The 25,674-nt window shown below is 42.2% G+C and overlaps 2 protein-coding genes across 3 annotated transcripts in view; one reads left to right on the top strand and one right to left on the bottom strand.

Annotated features, from left to right (window-relative positions):
• Positions 1-11,970, bottom strand: part of PLEKHA8 (pleckstrin homology domain containing A8) — a 29,453-nt gene extending 17,483 nt beyond the window's left edge. For both annotated transcript variants that reach the window (XM_021538173.3, XM_085573170.1), the window contains exons 1-3: positions 11,812-11,970; positions 1,897-2,013; positions 1,106-1,261 (exon numbers count right to left, since the gene is read on the bottom strand). In XM_021538173.3, coding sequence (XP_021393848.1) covers positions 1,106-1,261; positions 1,897-2,013; positions 11,812-11,851 — 313 coding nt within the window. In that variant the 5' untranslated portion in view covers positions 11,852-11,970. The remainder of the gene's footprint in view (positions 1-1,105; positions 1,262-1,896; positions 2,014-11,811) is intronic.
• A 475-nt stretch (positions 11,971-12,445) lies between these two features.
• FKBP14 (FKBP prolyl isomerase 14) lies at positions 12,446-24,748 on the top strand. Its single transcript, XM_021538175.4, has 4 exons — positions 12,446-12,743; positions 15,367-15,518; positions 18,189-18,316; positions 19,623-24,748. The coding sequence occupies exons 1-4, from the start codon at positions 12,535-12,537 to the stop codon at positions 19,779-19,781; spliced, it is 648 nt and encodes a 215-aa protein (XP_021393850.1). The 5' UTR covers positions 12,446-12,534; the 3' UTR covers positions 19,782-24,748.
• The last annotated feature ends 926 nt before the right edge of the window (positions 24,749-25,674 follow it).

Raw genomic sequence — 25,674 nt, 5'->3', positions numbered from 1 at the left:
TGTCCATATGTTTCTTGTACTGAGAAACAGAGAGTGCAGAACTGAGAAGACTAATCCAGATAAGATTAACAGTCATTCTGAGATTTTTCAGAAGTAATGTTTTTGATATTTGAGCCCCTGAATTATAAAATAAATTGTCTGTTAGTAAGAATAACATGGTTTAGTTCTGCAAATACATCACTAGCTTTTCACCCCGTGCTACTATATGTCACTTTACAAAGCAGAACTTTGTTCTGCTTCTAGGCACTGCACATCAGATCCTCATCTGGGGAAGGACTCTATAGTAGCATCTTCTGCTCAGTTCTGACTGAGTTTGAACCAGTAGATGCAAAGCTGGAGATAACACACATAAAGCTAAGAGGAGAAGCAAATCCTCACCTCAGGGAAAGGAAGTGCTTGCCACCCCCTGCATTTACTCAGGACAATTATAATTTTCTGTTTTCCCATCTTCTGTATAGTCATTGTGCTGAGGTTACACAAGGTTAAGGCACAAGGCCTCACAATGTTCTGTGACTGATGCCACACTTGTAAGCAAGAGGGGTTTTCACTACAGGAAAAAGTGAGATTGCTGGTGAAAGCAAAGTGGTAAGTGAATTAATTTTCATAGCCTGACCACAATCAGATTTAAGTTTCTGAATACTAATAGATTTGGAACCCAGTGCAAATTAATTGCTGAGGCATTCTCAAAATGCAGAAGACAGCCCAATGAGAATATGGAAACATGTGAGGAACTCCAAAGCTGAAGAGACACTGGTGTGAGAGGCTGGGTCATCATATTTAGATAGCTGTACAAGGCGAGCTGTACATTCTGCATCACAGTGACCCCTAGGCAGGGCCTATTTACTCATTGTACTTACAGAACCCATCAGCACATAGTTTTCAAATTATTTTTATATAGTGTATTGTAAGAAAAAGAAAGTTACCAAATCCCTGCCCTGAGAATTAATACCTGAGATTTCTAGTTAATATTCCCACATGTTTTAGCTTTTAGCAGCACCAAAGACCTGAAGCACAGGCTGGACACTGAAGTTGTATGTACATGGACCAGGGAAAGCATGGGGAAATATAAAGCAAACATTATGTGCCAGCAAAAGGGTGTTCTTGCCTTTTTCCTTTTGTGTCCTGCTGTCAGTCAGACAGGCTTTGGCAGTTCCAAGTGCAACCAGCCACTTTTGCCTTTCAACTGCATTTCTTGCCTTCAGATAGAAGTACTGTTCCCCTGGGATTATCAGGTCCATTCGTGTGTTATCTGCAGGATGAACTGAAAGCAACATAGATTCAGACCAGCCCCCTGGCCCTTCCCAGCCCAACCAAACAACCCAACAAATGTGTTAGATGGAAGATCAAACAGTAATGAAAGAGGAGAAATCTATGGTCCCAACTTCCCCCACTGCCATTTTATGACTTCTCTTCTGTTAGAGTTAGGACACACATGTCCAGCTATGAAAGACAGTTTTGTGATCAGTATAATCTGAGAGTCTTTATGGAAAGGGCATCCTTTTCTGGTAAGCTTCTCTTTCAAGCTTCCAGCTCTTAACTGAGCCTCAAAAATGTGGCAATATGACTGAGCAGACGTAGCACTGAAGTTTCTTATTCATGTTTCTAGCTTCAGTTCTGTGCTTACAAGGAGTCATTTGAAGCTGCGTGATGTTCCACCACAGCTCATGAAAAGCAGTGACCCACCTGCATGAAGATTACCCACAATATTAGAGACTTGCAATTCTCTCAACATTTTCAAAATACTACGGTATAAAAACTTGCATGTACATCAAGTTACTGCAAATACACACCATAGAAATCAAGCTGCCAAATAGCTCTTGTCATCTGAAATCTCATCTTGAATGTAACATTACTGGGCAAAATTAATGTAGCTGAGTGTTACTGTATCTTAGTTACCTTGAATTTCACAAACAGCCATTTGGATGCTTCCCTTACAACCCTTCCAAGCATCTTCCTGAGAGTCATAATAGGACAGGATGCCACCACAGAGAAGGAACCACCGAGGCTGCCAGCCTGAAAAACAAAACTGAATTTCTCAGTTACACCTCTCCCTGCAATTCCACCATCTCTCTCACTGGAGACTTGCTGCAAATATGCCCCCAAAGATTCTCAGTCCCCCTGGAAAACTAAACCCGTTGAAGTATTAAGATTTGTGGACAGACTTGGATGTTCTACACCACAACCCCTGCTTTCTGACACCTACATGTCTGTTCTGCACACAGGTGGACCACAGCAGCATGTGTCTTGAGATGCCATATGTCATTTTCAGCAGTTTTGCTAACACAGCATCACTGACTCACTGTCTCTTCCAAAACCACCTTCTCAGTTCAGCACCCCTCAATTCCTTCTACCACTCCTCAACCCACCTCTTCACTCTTCCCAAAAGCCACCCAGCTGTCTTGCCTTACAAGTCTTCCTCCCTTGAAGGAAGGTTATCTTGAAAAACAATGTGTAAGAATCTCTTAAAAATCAACAGACGAGCAGAGGCGGAGCCGTTGATTTCTGAACATTCTGAATACCATCTTTTGGTGAAGCAGTTTTCAACAGCTCTTGAAACTCCTTGTGCTGCCCACTTAAAACATAGTCTTGAATTACTGACCTGCACTTCTGGATAGTTTCCCAGAGAAAAACCAAAACCAGGGTAGACCCACACCAGTAGTTCTGGGTGTGCGTTTGCCCACCCTGCTGCCCAACTTTAGAAGTAAATCATGCTTTTTTTTCTACTTTTGGAATCACTACAGCAGTATGAAAAGATAAAACCAAACATACGACCTGACAGCTGCCATTTATGTCTAATTAAAAACTACAAGCTCATTAACTTAATAAGAAATGAGGCAGCAATGTCACTGGAGGAAAGCAGCTTTCATTTACTGAGCTGCAACAGGCTTCCCTGGCCAGGTCCAATGCATTAAGATTCTGACACTCCCACATTATGCCAGCCAACCATCTCTGGAAGAAACACTTGGACAAGACCATGTGGGCCACACGGCTCTATTAGATATTTTGGCAGAGGGTATTCAGTTCTGCTGTCCCCTGCAGCAGGGCTCTGCCAACCAGAACTGTGCTGCAGGAGCCCAGGCTGGGCTTGGACTGGTATCACATTGGAGGATTGACAGCTCCTTTCCAGCGAGAAACTGGTTCCTCAGACAAACTGCTGAAAGCAAGCACAACACAGTTTAAGATTAGAAAGGCCTAAAGCCTTAGGCACAGCAGGAGTATGGTCTGGCTTGTCCCCCCTTCCCCCTGCCTTTTTTTTTTTAAATCAATACCACTGCATTCAGTCCAACCCAGTTTATAGATTGCTGAACCCTTTGTGGTGGCTGGAAAACAAATTAAACATAAATAGTATTTCATTCCCTTCTAGATCTCTCCATTATTTCCCAGAAGAATATAAAAATGTCAAAAATCCAAAGTACTCTCAACACTTCTTTACTTTATATGAAGAAGGAAAAATCACAAAAATGAGGAAAAAAAAATTAAAAATTAAAAAAAGAAATCAGCAAGACTGGTTTCTATTTGTCTTGCCTCCAAAATAAAGCAACTATCCTGCAAGTCACTACTGATATGTGGGAACTCACAAAAAAAGGAAGTGATTGTTCAGCAGAGAGAAGCAGTTAATTGCTTCAGACACTCAATGGCACAGAACCAATTCTTTAAATAATGCACAGCGCCACAGTCAATACAAGCCTCTAATTCAGTCTGGTGCTCCTGCTGCTGCGCATGAATCATTTCAGCCATGGTCCTACAGCTTACAATTGCAGCTGATGCTCAACCAAATTGTGTCCCATCCATCAAAGGCTGTGCAATCAATTAGCCAACATACAAATCACTCTGCCTCCATCACTTTGGAGGCTGTTTAAAAATATGTTATGAATGAATATATTTTTTGAGACTTTTATTTGGTTGGTTATTTTGGTTCTGGGTCTTGGGGTCTTGGTGTTTTTTGTGGGGAACAGAGTAACTATCTGCATTCCTTTGCAGAAAACAACTCTTCTTTAATTATTAGATACATATTAAAAAAAGATTGTGATAGACAGTTTTTACCTAGGACAATATATATTTTAAGAACAGAATTGTTACACTAATATGAGCACGTTTTTGTAAAAGAAAAACAATTTAAAAAAAACTCGCAGCAAGGTTCTGTCAGAAGATGCACTAACCACCTGGTACTCACTGACACTGAGTCAGCAGCCATGGGAAGGTTATCCTAAACAACCAGCTAAAAATAGCATGTGGCTGGCAAATCATGGGCATTGCACAGGGATACAATCTTTAATTACAAGAGCTTCACTTTTGCAGACAAGTGAAGAATGGAGGAACAAAAAAAAACCAAAACAAAAACCAAAGCAACAAAAAGATACTTAGGCACTTCCAATAACACAAATCTTGGGTTTACTCAGTGTTATTTGCCTCCTATAAATTTGTCATAGGAATATTGTAATTTTTGGAACTGAGCATTCCGATTTCACCTGATACGGAAAGGTAAAGCAGAACCTTTTAAGGTCTTATTGGTGCCAGCATTAACACAACTTTGAAGAAGAATTTAAGTCCATTATACTGGTGGTGCATAGGCAGGAAAAAATATAGCTCATACTTCCAACATCTCATTTTAGAGGCACAGTACAATTAACAATAAAAACTGACCTTGGTGGGAAAGGTATGTACGAAAAAATCCCCAATAAAGCACAAAGCACAATAAAAAGTGATTAGTAGCTTAAGGTCCTAGCCATATAAGAGAGTGAAGATATTCCAGATGACTTCACAGGCACTGGTCAAAGTACATATTGCACTCCTGTGTGAAACCTACAGTTAGTGCCTGCAGTACCTGGAAGATCTGATATTGTCCACTACAAAAACAGATATTTAAGCAGTCTGTGCCTGCTAAGGATTCATTACTTCTCGAGAATTTTCTATAGAAAGATCTGCCTACTTCCATCATTGCACTTGAGGAAATCTGGATGTCGCTATCAATGAGCAAACTTGACATTTCTTGATAACACAAATGAAATTTGGATATAATTCAAACTTTAATGTTATACAACCCAGACTCCAGACAGCATTCCTTCCAAAGTGCCAAGCCTGAAGGAAAAAAAAAAAACAACAAAAAAAACCCAAAACCAACACTATAAGACACGTAGATCATGTCAGACATCTACAAAGCCATCTGGGAGAATTACACACTCAAGAAGTCAAATTGACCTGGAAAACAAGCTGCAATTAAGAGACATCACTTCCACCTGCATTTCCAAAGTGCATAAAACCCAGACATCCAGGTTTTTATTATTGCTTGTTTTCCATGAGAATTATTTAACACTTGAGGCTTATTTATTTCTTAAGTGTCAGAATAAGTTTCTGTAAAACTTTTTCAATAGATAGTCCTTGGACTCTTTGACCCTAATCCAGACTTTAACTGCAGATAGGAGATAATTACAAACTTTCCATATTACATCACCTGTCTAATAGGAGGAGTTAAAGCCATCATCTCCCTGCTGCTTATAACAAGGGCAAGATCTAAGACTTAAGTGCAGATGGCATAGCTGGACAGATCACTGTTTTTCTGTGCAGGGTCACAAAAAAGTCCCAGCGTGGCTGCCCTGCTAGTCAGAGCCATCTCACTGTGAGAATGAGCAATATCCATCCTTTCATCCCACCCTGAGGAAATGTAAACTGTGCCACGTGCTCACTGTCCCACCATCTCCAGGTTTATCTCCCAAGGGCAAAAGCACCACATCGTCTGCCCAGTGCTGTGTCAGCGACTGATAGCAGGACAAGAACTGCTGAAAACTCAGCTCTAGCAGGCAAAGACACTATCAGTCAACCAGGTTTCTAGTCAGAAAAAGCAATTAGCAAGAAAGGATCTTACACAGATCAAACTTCACACTTTTCCCCTATTTTCTCATTCAATGAACAGAAGTAAAAGACTATCCTGACATAAGAATTTTTCACTCAAAGCTGGCGCCTATTTTTTCTATACAGCCTCCTAAGGCTACCCAGTATTTTGGGAAGGGCAATCCCAGGACTGGAACACATTTTGCAGCCTTAATTCTATAGCAGAACAATCTGACAGGATAAAAATTCAGTGTGTGCCCATGAGGGACAGCAGAAAGGCAGACAAGACTGTGTAACAATCTATGCTTCTTCTGTGAGCTATTATCCTGTCACATAGACAGCAGCTTCTGGAAATGCCTGTATTGCAATTTTACTCTGATTATGTGCATATCAACAGCAGGAATCAATACAAAAAGCCCCTAAAGGTAATGAAGATCAAAGATTTAGCACCTTAACAACAGTATCACTTTTTAAAGCACTTGCTTGAGGGACACTAGAGGTTCAAGTGAAGGAAGCAACAGCTGGAAAAGGCTTTAACACAATGACCTTCTCCCAAATGATCTTTCTTACAGGGATTCCATAAAGTCCATTTTTGTTTCAATCACAACTGTTAGGGCAATGCTAGCAGCATTGAAAAAGCATCCTGTCATCACAGGGCGACTGGGTTTGTTTGCAAACTATTTTATGGCTGTGACCAGCCAAGGCACAGAGAGCACAATGTACTAGTCAGGCATTTTTGAAAGGGATGCAGTGAAAGGATGAAGGATTGTGGTGGAAGAAGAAGTTCAATAACACAGACCCACTGCTCAGACACTAATTGTCCCAGCAAACAAGCTGCTCCTCTCTCTGACCCCTGGGGTGGTTATCAGGCCAGAGTAAGTTAACATAGTGAATTTATGTAAGCACACACAGATACCACATGATGGTATCTCTTCACCATCAGTCTACCACACCTTTGGTTTCTGTCCTACACAGCCATTCCCTGTGATCACTTACTTCAGAGCGGAGGGACTGAATGCAGAGGCACTGGTACTGCAGCATACCTGGCAGGGAACGCTGCACCATGGAGGCTCTGCAGCACTGCTCTAACACTTACAGAGGAGAGAGGGGACACTGATTTCCATTCCTGCAGCCTCATCAAACTTTTTCTACTGTGAGCACATTACATAATTCTAAAATGGTTGGACAAAAGCAAGATTGCTGCATGAAGAAATAGAAAGGGAAGAAAATTGTGAGAAAGGTCAAATCACACAAAGACAATTAAGCAAAATCCAAAGAGAATTAACTAACAGTCCTTGAAGTATCCTGCATGAAAAGTCTCATCCACCCAGAACTGGCTGACAGTCAGGCATTCATCTAAACCAACACCTGGATCCTGAGAGCAGCCACAGCCAGTAATAGAAGGCAGACCATTGCCCTGAAAGCAACAGAAGTATCAGCTCTGTAGGTCCACCTCCAGGAAAACCAGACTTCTAATTTTATATAACCAGAACTTGGACTATACTCAGAGGCTAAAATTAAGGGGAAAATTATAAAAGGCTTTTTAGAACTAAATATTTATCTAAGTGTGAAGTTTTTGATTAATTCCTCCATGTCTGGAAACAGAGGAGCTTATTTCCAGAGCTTGGTATCAGCTGGAATGATATGTGTCTCTCATCCTAAAAGGTCAGATTTCTTAAACTCACAGAGACTTGCTCTAAGCAATATCATGTGCATCCAGATCCAAGATACAAGAACTAATGCTTTTTCACATTTTCTTGAGCTCTACTTCCAAGTTTATCAAGGGATTCTAAATCAGTAGAGACAAGAGCAATTTAAACTTTTATGCGAAAGCTGACATATACTGCTTAGTGCTGGCTCATGCTATCTTGGGATAAACTGAAAAGAATCCAAGGTACAACAATAAACTGAGAGGGGATGATTACATACAGGTAAATGGGGAGAGCTAACTGAAGTACGTGGCATGATGCAGAGTCACTGGTGATGGCATGAAGGTGAGTCTATCATGCCTTGAGGAAGATGAATTACTTAGGGTTAGAATTGCTCAGCACAAACAAGGAAGTGAATATTTAAATATGAGAAAAAGCTTAGTTTTGTAGAGGAAAGTGATCACAGTAATTTTATGGAGCAAGTAACAAATACCAAGCAAGCCAGTGGAATCAGTCATCATTTTTCATCTAATTATGAAGTTGCCTTTGAACCCCACAGTCAAGAGCTGATGCATACCACTTTTCCAGTTAGCAGCAATCCCAGGTAGGGTGTGTGTCTGCACTGAAGATCTGAACTGATTTTCAGCAGAAAGAAAAAAATCAACTTGAAAGTGCCAAGCTCTCACACACACTACTGAAGGAGGTATTTCCTAACTCCATGCTGCGTCCCAGCAATATACTCGTTCTATAAACCTGATGAGAAAAAATAAATCATCAATGCCTTTTACAAGGCAAACTCCAAAGACTAAACCAATTTATTTTATTAATCAGAAGTTATGCTCAAAGAGTATGCATTACAGGTTAAGTTCAGAGAGTCCCACGGGTGGCAGTTTCCAAGCAGCAAAGAGCAGCCTTCACGTGCAGTTCAGCTCTGCTCTGTCCTTTATCCTGCCAGCAGCATTCCCCAGCTGGAGATCAGTCACACTGTGACACTGCAGCCAGGATCTGCCTTTGATGCTGCCCACACCAGAATGGTTTGTGCTCTGCCAGGACTGCAGCCAGTGACTGAGGAGCTATAGGGAAGGCACACGGTGACACTTTTATCATTCCAACTGCTTACTACAGTAAGTGGTACTGAAACAATAGTTACACAGCCATCTCCAGCCCCCACCATGCAAAGCTAACATCAGATAGAGACTTTTGGCAAAGGATGAAATCTAGGAATTTTTTAAGATCATGTTACATGCTTTGACTATAAGCTTAGCTGAGGCCAACTTACATGCCTGCATGATTTAAGTCACCCTGCCCTGGATTTTGAGGATGAATAATTGGAACTTTGTACATGCATTATAGATTTGCACAAGAAAAAAAGTGCTGTCTCACTTTATATGATGATAATTCTGCTTGCAAAGTTCCCTGCTCTCTTAAGGTTTTAACCAGTTTAGTGGGGCAAGCATAGACAAGAGCAACTGAAAGACACACACCACAAACACAAGATCCCAATGGATTTTCATAGGCTACAACTTTGTGAATGTTTTCTGATCCAAAGTTGCCACGCTTCACTTAAACGGAAGTAACACACTGAGAAATCACTATCTACATTAGAGGACAGAAAACCACTAAAAATCTCAGTTTTCTAAACGCAAGAGATTTCCAAGTTAGCACTGGAAACCCTGCATATAGAAACCACAATGTGACTGTGGGATCAACACCAGAGGAAAAACCCCACCTCCACGCAGAAACCAGGTAATATTGATTTGAGTTATTCTAATCTATATAAAGCAAACAAGTGCATTTATTACAAACAAGATAACTTGTTTAAACAGTAAAGCAAACTGATCTGTCTTTCAATTGGTGGCAATCATGGTATGCTTTCTTTGCCCTTTACCCACAGAAAACCAAAATTGTTTCCTATACGTTCTTGCTGTCAATAACTATGTCATTTGCAACACAGATCTAGCTCCGAGCCCAAGAGCTGGGAGGAAATGGGTTGATGTGGATTTGACATCTCATGATGGCAATAAGACATTATGAAATCAAAATTCCCAGAAAGGACTCAATTACCAACAAACTCGCATCAGCTCCTCTTTCACAGCAAGAAGGAAAAGCAGTTCTTTCCTACAGTTTGATGCTTGTTCTTTTTTAAATGCTCTATCTCTTCTTTGACTGTGAGGGGTCCTCCTCATCCTGAGGTACATCAGCATTGTTTCATTAGCACAGGCACACATCGACACAGAGGGATAACACACAATTTCCCTACTTTTTGCATGCATCGTTTACACTGTACTGCACCCGATTCATCAACCTTGACCAACAGAAAAAGCATACTGGGAGCAAAATACTGGCAGAAATACTCTTCTGGATGACCTGTTGAACCTTCTTACTTTCCATAATCTCTGAAAGGAGATTTTCCTGTCTCTCACTCTCCAGCTCTTTGTTATTGCTACAATGAACACCACATTCCAGAATTAATTTTTTTTTTTTTTTGCATTTCTGCATAAATATGTAACTCAATGGCTTCAGGGCAGGAAGTCTTCATTTTATGGCAAAATAAAGCACTAGTATGTACAGACAGCTTGCAGAACAGTAAATTTACTGTTCTCAAACACACCATGGGCACTCTACAACCCAAGAGAAGGCACAGAGTGACCACGACCACCACGCTTATTAGAAATCAAGTTTCAACCAAGAAATCAGAAGGATGCTTCAATCTTGACAGATTTTCTCTGTACTGACAGCAAAACCTCTCTTAGTTTTCAGCCAGTACAAATCTTACATATGCAAGGAAAAGTTTTCCTTCAGTCTGCATTCGCTTGACTGAGCTTTGCAAAGCATCATCCTTCTTCATGAAGGGTCATTTGATTGGAGCTGCTATTCATGTGGCTAGCAAAAGAAAATTTAATTTTGATGAAAACAGAATACTTCTTAGTCTTCATCTTACCATCAAAACAGAAGACCAGCTGATCCTACCACAGGCACACTCAGGCACTAAAATGTCAAATGCCAGTCAGCTATCTACAACATGCATTGCTTCCCACAGACACCCATTCCCAGGTCTCATGGCACTAAACCAAGCACAAGGGTTCCAGACACACCCCAGCATCTCAACAATGCGAAGAAAAACATATAAAACTTTTGATCAGCTGAACCATGGGTGGTGTTAGTTTGAGGAAAGGACTAATATCACTACCACAGTTCTGCAATTCACATGAAAAAGGCAAGCATGGCTGCTCCTACTGCCTCTTCATAATTCAAGAGCATTCACTAATAATTAACAACAAAAGAAAAAATCCATGTCTGTTCACTGAGACCTGACAAATTTTGATTCTCATCTCAGAACACCTATTGCCTAAAGGGGAAAAGTCACAGCAATCTTTTAGCACAGCAATAAATCCAGCCTCATGCACCACTGCTGACCCACGCCATCCCTACCACATGAATTCAACACTCCCTTGTGTTTCTGCTTTTTCTTTGTTTAATTTTGATTTCCTACACTTTCCCAGCTAGCCAGAGCGGTGCAGCTGTTCCAGCCTCTCGGGAAAAAGCAAGGCGGCAGCCCTTGTACATACAGCACTGAGCAACACTCGCATCTGGCAATGCCAAGGTGGTCGTGGTTACTTCTCTCTGACCTTCAAGTTTCCAAATCGTTCCTACAAACCAGAGAGGCTTGCCCCTGGCAAGACCCCATGCCCAGCCCCAGATCACACGCCTCTGTCTCACCCGACTCGAAGGGGCAGTGGACATCCCATGGGAACACAGCGGGCTTCTGACCCCGGCACCTTCAACCTCTGCTGGGCAAACTCTGCCCACACACGGCTGCTGCCAACCTGACATGGAAATCAAGCCTTCCGCGGCACGGGAACACCCGAAAAATTAAAATTTGGGCCTAGAGCTAGCCGGACAACCCCCCCTCCACCTTTTTTCTTGTCTTTTTGGGTTTTTGCATGCCTTCTCACCCGAATCCCCCAAGTGAGACTGTATGGCAACACGTTTTTCTCCCAGCTCTGGGAATACCCCGAATCCCCGACTCGCCTCAATAAAAGTTCCACGGGGCTGTGTGGAGACCGGGGAAGTTCGCTGTTCGAGCTGTGACCCGGAGCATCCAAACTAGCCCGAACGCCGACCCAAGACGGGCACTGGCACCGGGATAAACGCCGGGCAGTGACAATAAGGCAGCGCCGGGGCTGCTCCCCTGCACGGCGGGGTCAAGGGGCAGCGCTGACCCGCACCCAGCAAGCACAGCGAATATATACACGCATGTACTTGTATAAATACATGTATGACAAGACGACGGCGCCCGATCCGCACAGGCTGAGCACTGGCAGGAACTCACCGCTCAGGTAGTTGGTCCACTTGTACAGGACCCCCTCCATGCCGGCCGGCCCCCGGCCCCATGCAGCGCGGCCGGCCCCCGGCGGGGTCACGCCGCCCGCCGCCGCCCGCGCTCCGCCGCGCCGCCGCCACACAGCGCCATCGCGGGGGGGCGCGCGCCCCGCCCGGCCCGCGCCGCGCCCGCCCCCCGCCGCCGCCGCCACGCTCCCAGCGCAGGGAGCGCCGCAGCCGCGCACTCGCGGCACGGCCTCGCAGCGCTACGTCACCGCAACCCGCGCTGTGAATCGCCGCCCGCGTGACAGGCGGGAGTGAGAGGCGGGCCAGGGGGCCAGGCGCGGAATGCCCAGCGCAGGTGGCCTCTCGCGGCCAATCGGAACGCGCCCTCGCTGCGGCCGCCGCCCAATCAACGGCCGGCAGCGGCTGGCTCCATTGTGCGCGCACTCCGCTGGGCTGCCCTGCTCGCCGGCGCTCCCGGAGCGCCCGGCCCGCCCACCCCCTCTCGCCGCTCGGGCCTGCCGATTGGATGGGCTGAGGGACGGACAGGGGCGCGCACCAATGGACGGCCGCTCCTCCTGAGCTCGCCCTGCGCCGAGCCAATCAGCGAGCGCGGTGCCGGTGCCGGGCCGTCGGGAGCCGGGGCTGGCGGCGGTGCGCGCCGCTGCCACGTCGGACGGGCCGGGCGGGCGCGGGATGGCGGCACCGTGAGGGGAGCGAGGCGGCGGCGATGGCGGCGGCGCTGCTGCTGCTGTGCTCCGCCCTGCTGTGCGCGGCGCTGGGCTGCGCGGGCGCGGCGCTGATCCCCCCCGCGGCCGACGTGAAGGTGGAGGTGCTGCACAAGCCTTTCCTCTGCCACAGGAGGACCAAGTGGGGGGACATGATGCTGGTGCACTACGAGGGCTACTTGGAGAGGGACGGCTCCATGTTTCACTCGACGTAAGTGAGCGGCGCGTCTTCTCCGAGCGAGCTGCTGGCTGAGCTTGAGTGGGGAAATACACGTGTGTATATATATATATGTATATATATATAATCATAGCATGCCTTGGCTTGGAAGTGACATTAAAGATTCCTTGACACTTTGACTGGATAAAGTTGCTCAGCAGCCGCACCCGACGCGCCTTTGAACGCTGCCCAGGTTGCTCAGAGCCGCATCCAGCCGGGCCTTGAACACCTCCAGGAATGGGTTATCAACAACTTCCCTGGACAGCCTCTTCTCGTGGCTTACCATCCTCACAGTAAAGAACTTCTTTCTAATATCTGGTCTGAGCCTACTCTCAGTTTAAAGCCATCACTCCTTGTCCTGTTACTACATGCCCTTTTAAATTGTCGTCATCTTTCTTGTAGGCTCCTTTGAGGTACTGGGTGCAATTAGGTCACCCTGGAACTTTCTTTATACCAAACTGAACAATCCCAGTTCTTTCAGCCTTTCCTCATAGGAGAGGTGCTGCTCCATCCCTCCAACAATCTTGGTGCACCTTCTCTGGACTCGCTCCTTTATGTGTGTTTATTTATTTATTTTTTTATTTTATTATAGATGATCTATTCTGGTCGTGCTTTCCTGAGTCCAGACCTCTCACAGGGGACCACAGTCCATCTGCAAATAGCTCTGTGAGGAGCATTTTGTCAGGGGCAAGTGGTTTTTTTGGTTGGTTGGATTTTTACTCCTCCATCCCCAAACTCCCAAAACTCGTGTTTACTTGTTTGCAAAGAAACAAAAGCAATGCATGAATGCCTTATTTGTTTTGGGATAAAAGAGCTTAAATAGCACTGCATAAACTTGGCATTGGGGCCCCTCCCACTGCCACTGTTCTCAGAAAGTTTGGTGTGAAGCAGTGTCTCAAAATGCTATACAAAATGAACACCAACAGTAAGGCCAACCTCCTATCCCAAGGTTATAAAATAAATCTTACACAGCATTTGTTTTTTGGTCAGTCTGTAGGAAGTAGAGCCATGTAGCATTTTTAAAAGATTTTATGCATGGAGCACCTATCCTGTGTGGGATGGCTGAGAGAACTGGCATTGTTCAGTCTGGAAAATAAGAGGTTTTGAGGTGACCTAATTGTGTCTTTCCACTACCTGAAGAAAGATGGAGAGAGACTGTTTGCAAGGGCATGTAGTGACAGAACAAGGGGGATCTGCTTCAAACATAGAGCAGATTTAGATTGGTTTATTAAAAATAAATTTTTTTACTCTGAGGATGGTGAGACACTGGAACAGGTTGCCCAGGGAAGTTGTTGACAGCCCATTCCTGGAGGTGTTCAAGGCCAGCTTGGATGGGGCTCTGAGAGCCTGGTCTAATTGAAGATATCCCTGCTCATGGCACAGGGGGATTGGAATTGGATGGTCTTTAAGGTCCCTTCCAATCCAAACCATTCTGTGATTCCATGATTTAGGTGCAGGTTTTGGTATTTGATCTCAACGGTTTAATAGGTCTTGTTCTATGCATAAATTTCTATTTGGTTTCTAAAGCAAACTATTAGTTTAAAAAAAAAAAAAGTTACATGTGTCCCTCCTCTAGAGGCAGCACAATCTGAGCTTTTCATTATTCTTTACCTGCCCCCGACCAGACAAGTCAACATACCAGAGTCACGGAAATGCAAATAGGAGGAAGAGACAGAAATTCGAGGGAGTCTGCTAAGAGCCTGCAACGACTTGCTAATGCTGGATGTCCTGTAAAACATCAACGAAGTGTTAATAGTGGTAGACAGCAAAATACTTGAATCTCTGCAGGGTGCCTGAAGGCTATTTTTGTATATTAAAAAAAAGAAAAAGAAAAAAGACAGTTTTGCATGTTTATGCTCTTGCAGATGATTCAACTAAAATCTCACTAATTTTCTCTTGTAGTTAACCTGCCTCTTTAAAAGGACTTCTAGTGACACACTATAAAGTTTTTGCTGCTGACTAACTTCTGTAAGTGTTCTGTTTTCTTCCTAAACACCTCTCGTGCATGACTAGTAAATAGATCTTTCAAATTCCTTGTCTGTAAGTGGAGTGAAAGTAGTCCGGGTTGTACCATCTGGTTAAATCAGAAAAGGTCTCCCAAATCTAAAGTCGAATGTTTTGCATGCATTTGTTTCTAGTTTTGTCTAGATTGTTATGTAGTTGTTTTGTTAGTTTTTTCCCCTCAATGGCTTCTTTTGAAAGAGATGAGGCTGATTCTTCTAAGCACGTTGAAATGTATATTGCTAGGATGACCATGCTGATCTGTGATTTGCAATTCAAGATGGCCTTGACTGTAGATTTGTAAGAAAAATGCACTTCTAGTCTGATCAGTTTCCAAGTGGAAGTAGGTGGTCAGGGAAGTGAAGATTTGGCTTGGTTAGTGTTGTCATAAACACACAAGGTAAATGTTGTTTTACTTCTTTCCACTTCCCAAGGAAGCTTGTCATGCAAAGCATAAGTTTTAAAGACTTTGAAAGTGTAGGTCTTTCATTTAAGGTGTCAAGGTGTGGAGTGGTGCTGTGCTTTTAACTACTTCTCTACATTATGAGCATATTCCATTGGCCCTTTGTGGAACTTGATGTTTAAATATGAAGTGTTTTATTCCTTTCTTTTCCAGTCACAAGCATAACAATGGTCAACCGATGTGGTTTACACTTGGCATACGGGAAGCTCTCAAAGGCTGGGACAGAGGGTTGAAGGACATGTGTGTGGGAGAGAAACGGAAGCTGACTATTCCGCCAGCCCTTGCTTATGGAAAAGAAGGGAAAGGTAAAACATGTGAAGCACTACCCTTGCTCTAATTGTTTCTAATCTCTATATTTTACTGTTATGCTTGGCCTAAGAGGTTAGCAAGCTTTCAAGCTTTCCAGGTTGAGTCCGTTAAAGAAGAAAAATTGAGGGAGTCAAGTGCTGTTTCTCATAAATTTGTTTCCAGCAGTAATATCCATTAAATGGCTATGTTGTGAATGCAGAAAAAAAAAAAAAAAAGCCAGAAACTGATGGTAGCTGCTGTGCTGTATGTTCTAAGTGTCTTTTTCTGTTAGTGCTGTGTACTCAACAGTGCCCTCCTTTCTCTTTCCTTTTTTTTTTTTTTTAGTTTGTTTTTTTCTTCCTTCTTTTACAGTCAAGTGGAGGTGGTTGCTTAGGTAACAGTTGGCTTTTTGGCTGTTGGATCTGTTTTTGTGGTAATAATGAATGTGCATGTGCAAGACTCATTCTTGCTTTCAGGTTTCTTTTAGAGCCCTAAGAAATTCCCTGTACTGCTGCCCAACCAGTTCTTAGATGATACAGATGATACTGTTTATTTCTCCATATAGGGACATTAATTCTTTTCCTCTTTCAGCTATTTTCAGTTTGGGCAGTGGTCCCTGTTATCCACAGTAAGATATGCATGGGCAGTCACATTGTCACCTACTGAAAATGCACTGACTGCTGTGCAGATAGAAACATCTCAACCTGTCTACTGCTGAGGGTGTTTGAGGTTTTTCCTTTCAAATATTTCCAGATTCCTTTTAACAGGAGGGCTAGATTTGGAATAGGCAGTTATGTGAGTAACAGCTTGAATGGTTCTATTTCTGCTTTATGGGATTTTTTTTTAGTTAACTTTTTTTTTGAGAAATTATTATGAATATTTATGTCATGACAAGAGTTGCAACAAATGACCTAGGATAGTGCAAGGTTCCAAAGCAGAAAGGATAAATATCTAGGAACATACAGTCCATCCTGCTGATGTTCTCTCCCATCACTGTGAGACTGTTTTGGGAATGAGGACTGTATGCATGTCTGTGTCTTCTGGCAAGTAGGGCTGCACACAGGCTTAGGACTCCATATTACCTCATGCCAGTTAGTATTCATACCTACAGCAGACTTCATACCCTCCTTTATTAAATGTACTTGTTTAACACATATTTTTCTAGAAGCAGTGGCTTAGGGTTCGAGATGCAGTATTAGAAGTAATCATGTTTCTAGTTAGAGAACAGGAACCTTGTGGTCCTCATTTAATTGTCTTTATGCAGCGCTTAGCTGTAAATTTTTCCACAGAAAGATGTGAAATGCTGCAGTGCTCATGCAGTCATCACAGGCCTAATTGTTTGATTAATATGTAAAGCACTATAATTATTCTTCAAAGACTTGCAACCCTCACCTCTGTGTTTAGTGCAAGAAGGTTAAACACTGCTAACTACTGTATGAAATTACCTGCTTTAGGAAGACTTTGAAGTATTTGAGCATAATTATGTTGCTGTTTTCAAGTGATGCACTTGAAGACAGAATTATTTAATTTTCTTCAAATGCACATAATTTCACTAGGTTCCCACCTCGGTTGCTGCCTGACTCATCATTTGAGTCAGATGCCTTTTTCTGTAAGACTCAAAGAAATCACCTATGTTCCAAACCCTAAACCGGACACTGTGCCCTGTATTTCCAGAAGATTCTGCACATTTATTGGTCCCAGAAATCTATAAGCCTGTTTGTTGCTGCAGCTCAGGGTGTATTTAACACCATAGTTCCAATGTGGTAGATGCGGATTATTTTTCCCTCTCTTCTCAAGGCACAGAAATACTTTTTGGGGTGCTGCCGTCCAATATAGAGATATGTTTGTTCCTATTCAATCTCTCCCTATATATAAAGGAGCAGAGTGATGTGCTAAAAGGTCTTTGACAGTAGCTTCAGCCATCAGCATGAGGGCATATCACATCTCTGTCAAAGCCAGTGCCTGATAAACTGAAATCCTTGAGGTGTGGTGGCATGGGGGAGTGCTCTGTAGCACTACTAGGAAGTTACTAATCTGTTCACCTACATCAAAAAATGATGCTGTAGTAACACATGCCTTGTGATCAGGGTTGGGTACTCAGTTTCTGCTGTGTGTTTGGAAATAGCTCAGTGCTTTGTGCCCTGAGTCCAGAGACTGCTGTGGGAAACAAACATCATCCTACTTTCTCTGCAAGAGTTTTTCCAGTGGCAAAACAGCAGATACAAGGTATCAGCTGGCAGTAGAGAGGAGTTTGGGGACTGATGGGACATCTGGAGGACTAAATTCTCCCTTCCTGCTGCCCTGTACATTAGTCTTGGCTGTAGCCTATCTGACTGTACAGTCTCCTTTACTGTTTTACTGTTTATCTGGCTCTGGCCGTGAAAGAAGAAAGATTCAAGAACATTATTTGATAAACTTGTGATGGTAATTGCTGAATAAGAGCTTGCATCAACACCAACAAAATTAGTTGCATCTAAAGTTGCATTTATGCTGTAGGGGCTGCTCAAGAGTCCAGGCTACAGGTTGAGATGGTTGTGGTCATCACTTTTAACGATGCTTATCCTTACTAGTTCAAACTGCAGGATCCTTTGAAATGACTAGGTTTGCTGGAACATTGCTCTGACACACATGACTTCTGTGAGGCATTGAATATATAATTGGTTTTAACTTTTCTCCATTTTGGGCAGGAAAAATTCCACCTGAGAGCACATTGATTTTCAACATTGACCTTCTAGAAATTAGAAATGGACCAAGATCTCATGAGTCATTCCAAGAGATGGATCTTAATGATGACTGGAAACTATCCAAGCAAGAGGTGAGTGGGTTATCCTTCTCTATGAGCAAATCTAACAGGGTGGGAGAGTGGAAAAGAATGCACATCTATGCTGCACTGCTCTAGCCATGCATCCTAGTGAAAATTCTGGACTGGCGGTTCAAAAGGAGCCTTGGTAAGCTGAGGATAGACATGTGACTCATGTTCTGCATGCTTATTGAAGACTTGGATAAAGTAAAACATCTTAGAAATAAAAACAGACTTCAGGGCTTTTTAGATTGAATTGCTGGTTTATTAATAAACTGGGACTTCTTCTACTGTAGGGCAATACTACTTCATGGAATTTGCACTGTAGAGCAATCCTGCTTCATAGCATTCACTCTGTGAAGGACATAGTCAGAAATATTCACCATCTGTTTGCCTCTCATTTTCAAACTTCTGCTTTTTTAGCAAAACTGATCCATGGGAAGCTAGTGTAAACACTGAGTTCTTTTTGATTTGGGTCTGGTACCAGTTTACCAGACTCAGAAGGCTAATTAATCATTTGTACTCTGCATCAGACAGTGTCAGTGTGTGTAATGTCTGCATATTAGGAATGTAAGCAATAACCCTAACAACTCCCAGAGTTTGAAGTGATTAAAACAGACCTGAAACATGGCCTGCAGTTCTTATACAAGTGGTATCTGTTTAATAGATGAGTAGGTTGGTATTGTTATTTTTGTAGAAGGCGATTCAGAATACTTGGGATCTCCATAGCAAAACCTTAAAACCATATTAAAAACAATCTGATGTTGTTGAAAACACTGCTTACTATTACTATCTAGCTTAATGTAAGTAAGTGTTCCAGTGGTCTGTTTAAAACCTGCCTTGGGTCTTCATCCATAAAAATTTTGAGATATCTGGAAAATTTTTAATGCACTTCCCATTGGAGCAGCAAACACTGAGATTGTAGACAGATTTCTATATACATCTGGGGTGGCTGTTTACATGTATTGGGTTGTCAGGGTGCTAGAATGTGGAAAAGCTATTTGACCAGTTGGTAGCTAATAACTTCTGCCCAGCTATTTTTACTTTACTGTATAGACATCAGAAGACAGGTTGTCCTGACTCATTTTTGAGAGTCAGATACCATAAAGGTATGGCAACAGCTTTACTAGTGTTACTGACACTTCTAAAGACCCTTCATTCAAAGAGACTGCAGAATCAATTAGACAAGTATTATTCTGGCAGTGGCATAGGAGGGGAGGTATCTGTTATCTAATACCACTATCCTGAGCATAGTGTCCCTCTGTTATGCTGCAGAAACTCTTAAGTCTGAAAATGTTCACTCTCACCTTTTGTCCAACAGGTGAAAATTTACTTGAAGAAAGAATTTGAAAAGCATGGAGCAGTGGTAAATGACACCCAGCATGATGCTTTGGTTGAAGACATATTTGATAAAGAGGATGAAGACAGTGATGGGTTTATATCTGCAAGGGAATTCACATACAAGCACGATGAGCTGTAGAAAGAAAAGGGTGGCATAATTTTTTTTGACACAAATAGCGGTGACTTAGATTGTCTGGTTCTCGTGTCATCTTAGTTCTGTGTTTCAGAATTGACAATTGCTGTTGGCAAAGAAACACTTTGTTTATATAAAAGAGAATTTCTGTTATTATGTACAAATGTTTTAAACTATTTTAAAATGTGAAAATGTACCTCCTCTTATACAGCAAAGACTTGCACATCAGTGTTTTCAAAATTTTGTATTAAATTATTTTTCAGAAGTGAAACAAACTTTCCATTTATCATTCATTATGAAAATCAAAATGCAGTTCAGTGACTTTCTGTGATTTGTGTGCCAATATCATTTTGAGCAGCTACCTTATGTATTATTTGTATTCTGTGGCTGAATTACTTGACCTTCCTTCTTGAGTGTCACTGCTTAAAAAGCAGTTTACTGACCTTGGGTTTTTTTCCTGCAGTTTTTTAAAAGATGTAGTAGAACGCATCAGTTTATATGGCTGAGAAACTGACACAAAGCTGAATGAGAAGAATGATTATCATGTGCTGATTTTGCCTTTCTAAAGGGAGAGTGTTACCACCCGTGCCAATAATTGTCTGCATTTTTCCTTAAATTTTGTGAACAAAGCAGGAGTTGAATGTCAGACTTTCACTTCTACTGCCAGCAGTTCTAGGAAACATCTGTAATTTGGAAAGCAGCAAGTTGTGCTGCAGTGTAGAGGTGGTGTCTTTTAAATGTACACACACATTTGTTTTGAAACTCAGACTTGGCATTCACCAAAAAAGCTCATACCTTTCTCTCACAGTTTGAGGGGGGATCTTAAGCAGAATCTTACAAGTCTGAAGTTTTTCCTTTTTGCAGAAGAGAACGAGTGTACTGAGGGAGGATCAGTATGGTCTGAAGACCAGTTTCCATGGGCTTATCAGCTTTGCAGCTGTGTGAGTTGCAGAACTTGTTTCCTTGCCCCCTGCTTTGCAGCATTTTTTCACTAGTAGCACACAAGTGATATGAATTTTAAATGAAAAAGTGAATTTTTAGAAAAAAAGAGGTTTGAGGTAAGTGTTATAGTGCTGTGTCTAAACAGAGGTGGAGAGCATTAGGATTTCAAGCACAAAATTGGAGTTCAAAAAACTTTTTGGAGAAGGAATATTTTGCAATTGCCAGTGTTTTCTTAAATGAGAGGGGAGGGTGTCTCGGGTACAGAATTTATCCTGACATCACTAACCTATGGGTCTATGAAAACAGCATTGTACTTGAAAATGGTTGCCCAAAGCTATGTAAGGATGCAAAGCAATGAAAGTGAGATTGCTGCATTGCACTAACCCTTAACTATCATGAGCTGCTTTCAAGGCTCTCAGTGCTGTAGGTGTGTTAGATGTTTCCCTGCCATCTAGTGTTGCAACTGAGGATTAGGGGACTGCTTCGAACTGAGCTCAGCTGCAGAGGAGCATGTAGAGAGGCCTGTCAATAGTGACAACCAGGGTAAAAGAAAAGTTGTAAGTGAGGGTATGCAGTGCTGGGCTGTTCTGTTTTGGTTTTCTTCCTGCATCTGACATTTTGTGGGTGATGTTCTAAGTGACAGGAAATTGCAACCATGTATTTTGTTTTTAGTAATCTTAGGTCTTCTTCCTCAGTGATTGCCATCTGCTTTTCTTCAACCTAATAAAACTTTCACTTCTATGGCTATGAGTTTCAGTAAAATAGTGTAGGAAAGTGTTTCCCTTCTGTTTTAGGCTCATTTCCTGCCCTTATTTTTTTTACTGTGAAGAAATCATGAATAGTCATTACCTATTTAGCTGTTCTTACTAGTCATGGTTTTGCATATTGATTTTTTTTTACTCATCATTTACAAAAAATCAAGCTTGCCTGACTTTAGTTTGCCCAAGGCTGGTAGCATGTTCTGTGCTGGTCGTTTTGATTTCCCCTACAGTCACTGGAGCACTGGGCAGCTGGGGGCAGTTCACTGCACATGTGTTTGTCTTGTATTGAGATAGCTGCCTTACTAAATAGAGTCTTCCTCTGTTGACTTTGTGGGGAACCTAGACCAAGGGTCTAGCCTAGGCCAAGGGAGGATAACAGGATATGAAGTTGATCTTTAAGCTAGTTTTGCCCAGATGTGGGGACTGGCAGGTACCCAACCAACCGAAGGGGAAATACTCTGTGTGTGAGTGTCCTGCTGGGAAGAGCAGAACTGAGACTTTCAATTGGGTGTGAGAGGGCTTTAGATCATTGTTTACAGTGTTTCGCATGTTCTCAAAACATCTAGCTCTGGAATGAAAGCATAAAAGCATGGAATAGAATTTACCCATGTTACTGACCTAATACATTAAAAATTAAGATTAAATAATGGGGTGCCAATATGTGACTCCAGTAAGGGCCAGTGGTTTCTTTTGTATTAAATAGGAGTTTATAGTCAGTGAATGCTGTGAAATGTACATAGGCATAATCTTCTGCGTGGATTTCTAAAGCATTTCATTAAAATATCTTTCAGTGAGCATATATTTGTTAATGCCAGCAGAATGTTAAAGCTGCAAGACCAAGATGCCTTATTTGGTGTTGTGTATAGGTTTGTGCCAAATGAGAGTATGGTTTTTCTTAGTAATTTTCTTGAGAGCTATGTTAAATTCTGAAATTGAACTGAAAATGTTTTTTTTTAAGTGCAGAATCAGCAGCAGATTTGAGAAGTCACTTCAACTTGATTATCATTTGCCACCGTAAAAAGTCCTCCTGTGAAGATGAAAGGCTTTCTTAGGTAGAAATAGCACTGCCTGGTTTAACCTCGATTGCATTTGCTTGTTAATCCACAGGGCAAACTGCTGCTGTGCCAGCAGGAGCCAGCCAATAACACCAGAGCTAGGCAGCTGCCTGTCCCCCAAAGTGGGGAGGAATACTGGAACTTCAGTGGCAGTAACATTTTGGCTGGCTTGTGCATGAAGTGTGAGGTGTATTTCCCCTGAAGAAACAAACCCTCACTCTGCATATCTCTAAAACATGGCACTTGAAAAAGTGGAAAGGGCTCAAAACAGAGCACTTTCCTTCTGCATCCTATAGCCTTCTTCAAATATTTCTTGTTGGTTTGTGGTTATTTGGGAAAATATATGGTGATGTTTTTTAGAACTGCAGTCTGTCATTCACAGTCAGTACCTAACAATTACAGTGGGAGTTGCTGCCTTCTGTAGGTACAGAAGCAGGCTTCAGAGCACATTTTATTTGGAAATTTTTGATATGCAATGCAATGATACAAGAAAGCTTTTGGCAAAGCTTCAGGAATGCTACTTTAGTCTGAAATGTTTTTTAAATTTTTCTTTTTTTTTTTTGAGATAAACTGACAAGGCAAACAGAATGAATCACTTTATTTTGTCTTAAATCTTTTCAGTAACTTATGTCATAGAATTATAGAATCATTTATTTTGAAAAAGACCCTAAGATCATCCAATCCAACCGTTAACCCAGTACTGCCAAGTCCACCACTCAATCATGTCTGAGTGCCACATCTACATGTCTTTTGAATACCTGCAGGTGTTTCAATGGTTCCTCTACCACATTCCTGGGTGACCTCTCCCAATGCTTGACAACCCTTTACATGAAGAAATTTTTCCTAACATCCAAACTAAACCTCCCCTGGTACAACTTGAGGATGTTTTGTTTTGTCCTGTGCCTTGTTCCTTGGGAGAAAAGTTCTACCCTCACCTCGCTCATAACGTCTTGTCAGGCAGCTATAGAGAGTGAAAAGGTTTTCCCCCCTCAGCCTCCTTTTCTCTGGGCTAAACACTCCCAACTCCCTCAGCCACTCCTGGTCAGACTTGTGGTCCAGATCCTTGAGCAGCTTCATTCCCTTTTCTGGATGCACTGCAGCACTTCAATGTCTTCTAGTGAGAGGCCCAAAACTGAGCACAGGGTTTGAGATGCAGCTCACCAGGGCTGAGTACAGGAGGACAATCATTGCCCTGGTCCTGCTGGCCACACTGCTGCTGATCCAAGCCAGGCTGCAGTTGGCCTGTTTGGCTACCTGGACTCACTCCTGGCTCATGTTCAGCTGCTGTAGACCACACCCCAGGTCCTTTCTCAGTGCTTTCCAGCACTCTGCCCCAGCCTGTAGCACTGCCTGGGGATGATGTGACCCAGCCCTTGGGGGTTGAACAGTTCAGTTGGACTCAGCCCATTCATCTAGGCTGTCCAGATCCCTCTGTAGGGCACGTCCTTGTGCTGCCAGGAACATCCCAAGCACAGAGTGTGTTTTGGTGAGTACAATATGTTAGAGAGTCATAAAATTGCAGCGTTAAGTACATATTGAAGAAATTGTTGCCATAATTTCTTCTTCATGATATCTTGAATGAAAGTGATACATACTTGATTTCATACAGGTGAGTACCAGCAGGATTGAGAAAGTTCACTGCTTTAGGGCATCTGGGAAAAGACACAAGCTAGGGAAAATGTCAGAGAGAATGGAATTTTGTAGAGTGAAGTGAGAAATACAAAAAGATTTCCTTCCCTAGATCCTTTGGTATCTGGTTACTTGGAAGAAAGAGCACTGGCAGCCACTGGTGTAGGGACTCCAAGTAATGAGGCTAGTTCCTGTTTTGATTTTGATTAGAAACTACTGCTTTGGGTAGTTCCTGTATGGAGTTTAAGGCAAAATTTAAATTCACACTTCCAAGGTTTGTTAAAGAGTTTTCAGAATAGGTATATTGAGTTTATGTCTTGAAAATACATTGGCATCATCATAGAGTTTTTGCAAAAACCCCTAAAACACAGCCCAAAACAGACTACCCCAAACCTCTTAATTTGTCTTCAATGCTGAATTGTTTTTGGTAACAGGAAATAAATCAAAACTGCTTATATTTGTATAATCCTGGATAATTTTAGCTCCTCTTGAAAGTTAATCGTAATGCTTACATTCTGTGTCCTAGTTTTCTCCTGGTTCATAGGAAAAACAACTCTGACAAAATAAAGATCTTTCTTTAGCTGTACTGCTTCTGTTTGCATGCCTGTGCTTGATTATGTCAACAGTTTCACACAAGAAATATAATTGACAATCTCAGTGGGAGGCTGTATAGGGGCAAGAACTTGGTTATCATCTCTTCCATCCTGGAGGGGATTCAGATGGAGGCTCCTACTGTATCACATTTCTTCCTCCTGGGAATTTTTGTTCCAAAAAAAAGTTGGCTTAGCTAGGGGTCATACCTGGTCAGAGAACATATGGTATTTCTGTTGAATCAAGTAAAAAAAGTAGGAGCTTGGTTTATCTGAGAAAATTGCTATGACAGAGGATAGTTTGAAACACAGCAGGTAAATAATTTTTTTGCAAATTTTCTGAAGGTCATATTCCTTGTAGGCTTGAGTTTGTCCAAAGGGTTAATATTTTTTTCTTTTTACTTTTTTTTTTCTTTTCTTTTCTTACAACAGCTTTGCATCTCCATTCAGTTAATAAGGATGAATTCACTTTTAAATATTAGGGTCTGACTGCAGAAATCCAGTGGAGCCAACTCTCAAAGCTCCCCAAATCCTAGCTATGTTTTCTTCTAAAAAATCTGAGGCTGATGCTAACTATCGTTAAGAGCTGCTCTTCATTTTCGACACGATGCTTCTAATTTCTAGTTTGTGTCATGACCTGCATAAGGAGATTAAATGATGCAGGATAATTGATTCCTCATCTGGGATTCAGACTGGAAGCATTAAATCAATTCTGTCCTCTTTCATGTTATTGCCATCAAAATTTCTTTAAAGCAGTTATGTTTCCTCTTCTGCCATTTTCCCTGAGTAGTGAACTAGATAATACCTATTTCTTCTGTGTGTTTGGCCTGCTCTCCCTCTGGGAGTGAATAGCATAGTTTACCTCTGGTCTCTCTAATCTGCTGGGATATCTCTTTAGAGAATAGGTTTTCATTCCATATAT

The sequence above is a fragment of the Lonchura striata genome, chromosome 2 (assembly GCF_050655825.1).
Source record: "Lonchura striata isolate lonStrDom1 chromosome 2, ASM5065582v1, whole genome shotgun sequence".
Taxonomy (NCBI): Eukaryota; Metazoa; Chordata; class Aves; order Passeriformes; family Estrildidae; genus Lonchura; species Lonchura striata.
Note: the sequence above shows the minus strand (reverse complement) of the source record. Positions and strands in the feature narration are given on the sequence as shown.

Coding starts and splice junctions, on each gene's coding strand:
- FKBP14 (XM_021538175.4), top strand. CDS start 12,535: ATGGCGGCGGCGCTGCTGCTGCTGTGCTCCGCCCTGCTGTGCGCGGCG. Junction 15,519..18,188: donor TTATGGAAAAGAAGGGAAAG/GTAAAACATGTG, acceptor CATTTTGGGCAG/GAAAAATTCCACCTGAGAGC. Junction 18,317..19,622: donor GGAAACTATCCAAGCAAGAG/GTGAGTGGGTTA, acceptor TTTGTCCAACAG/GTGAAAATTTACTTGAAGAA.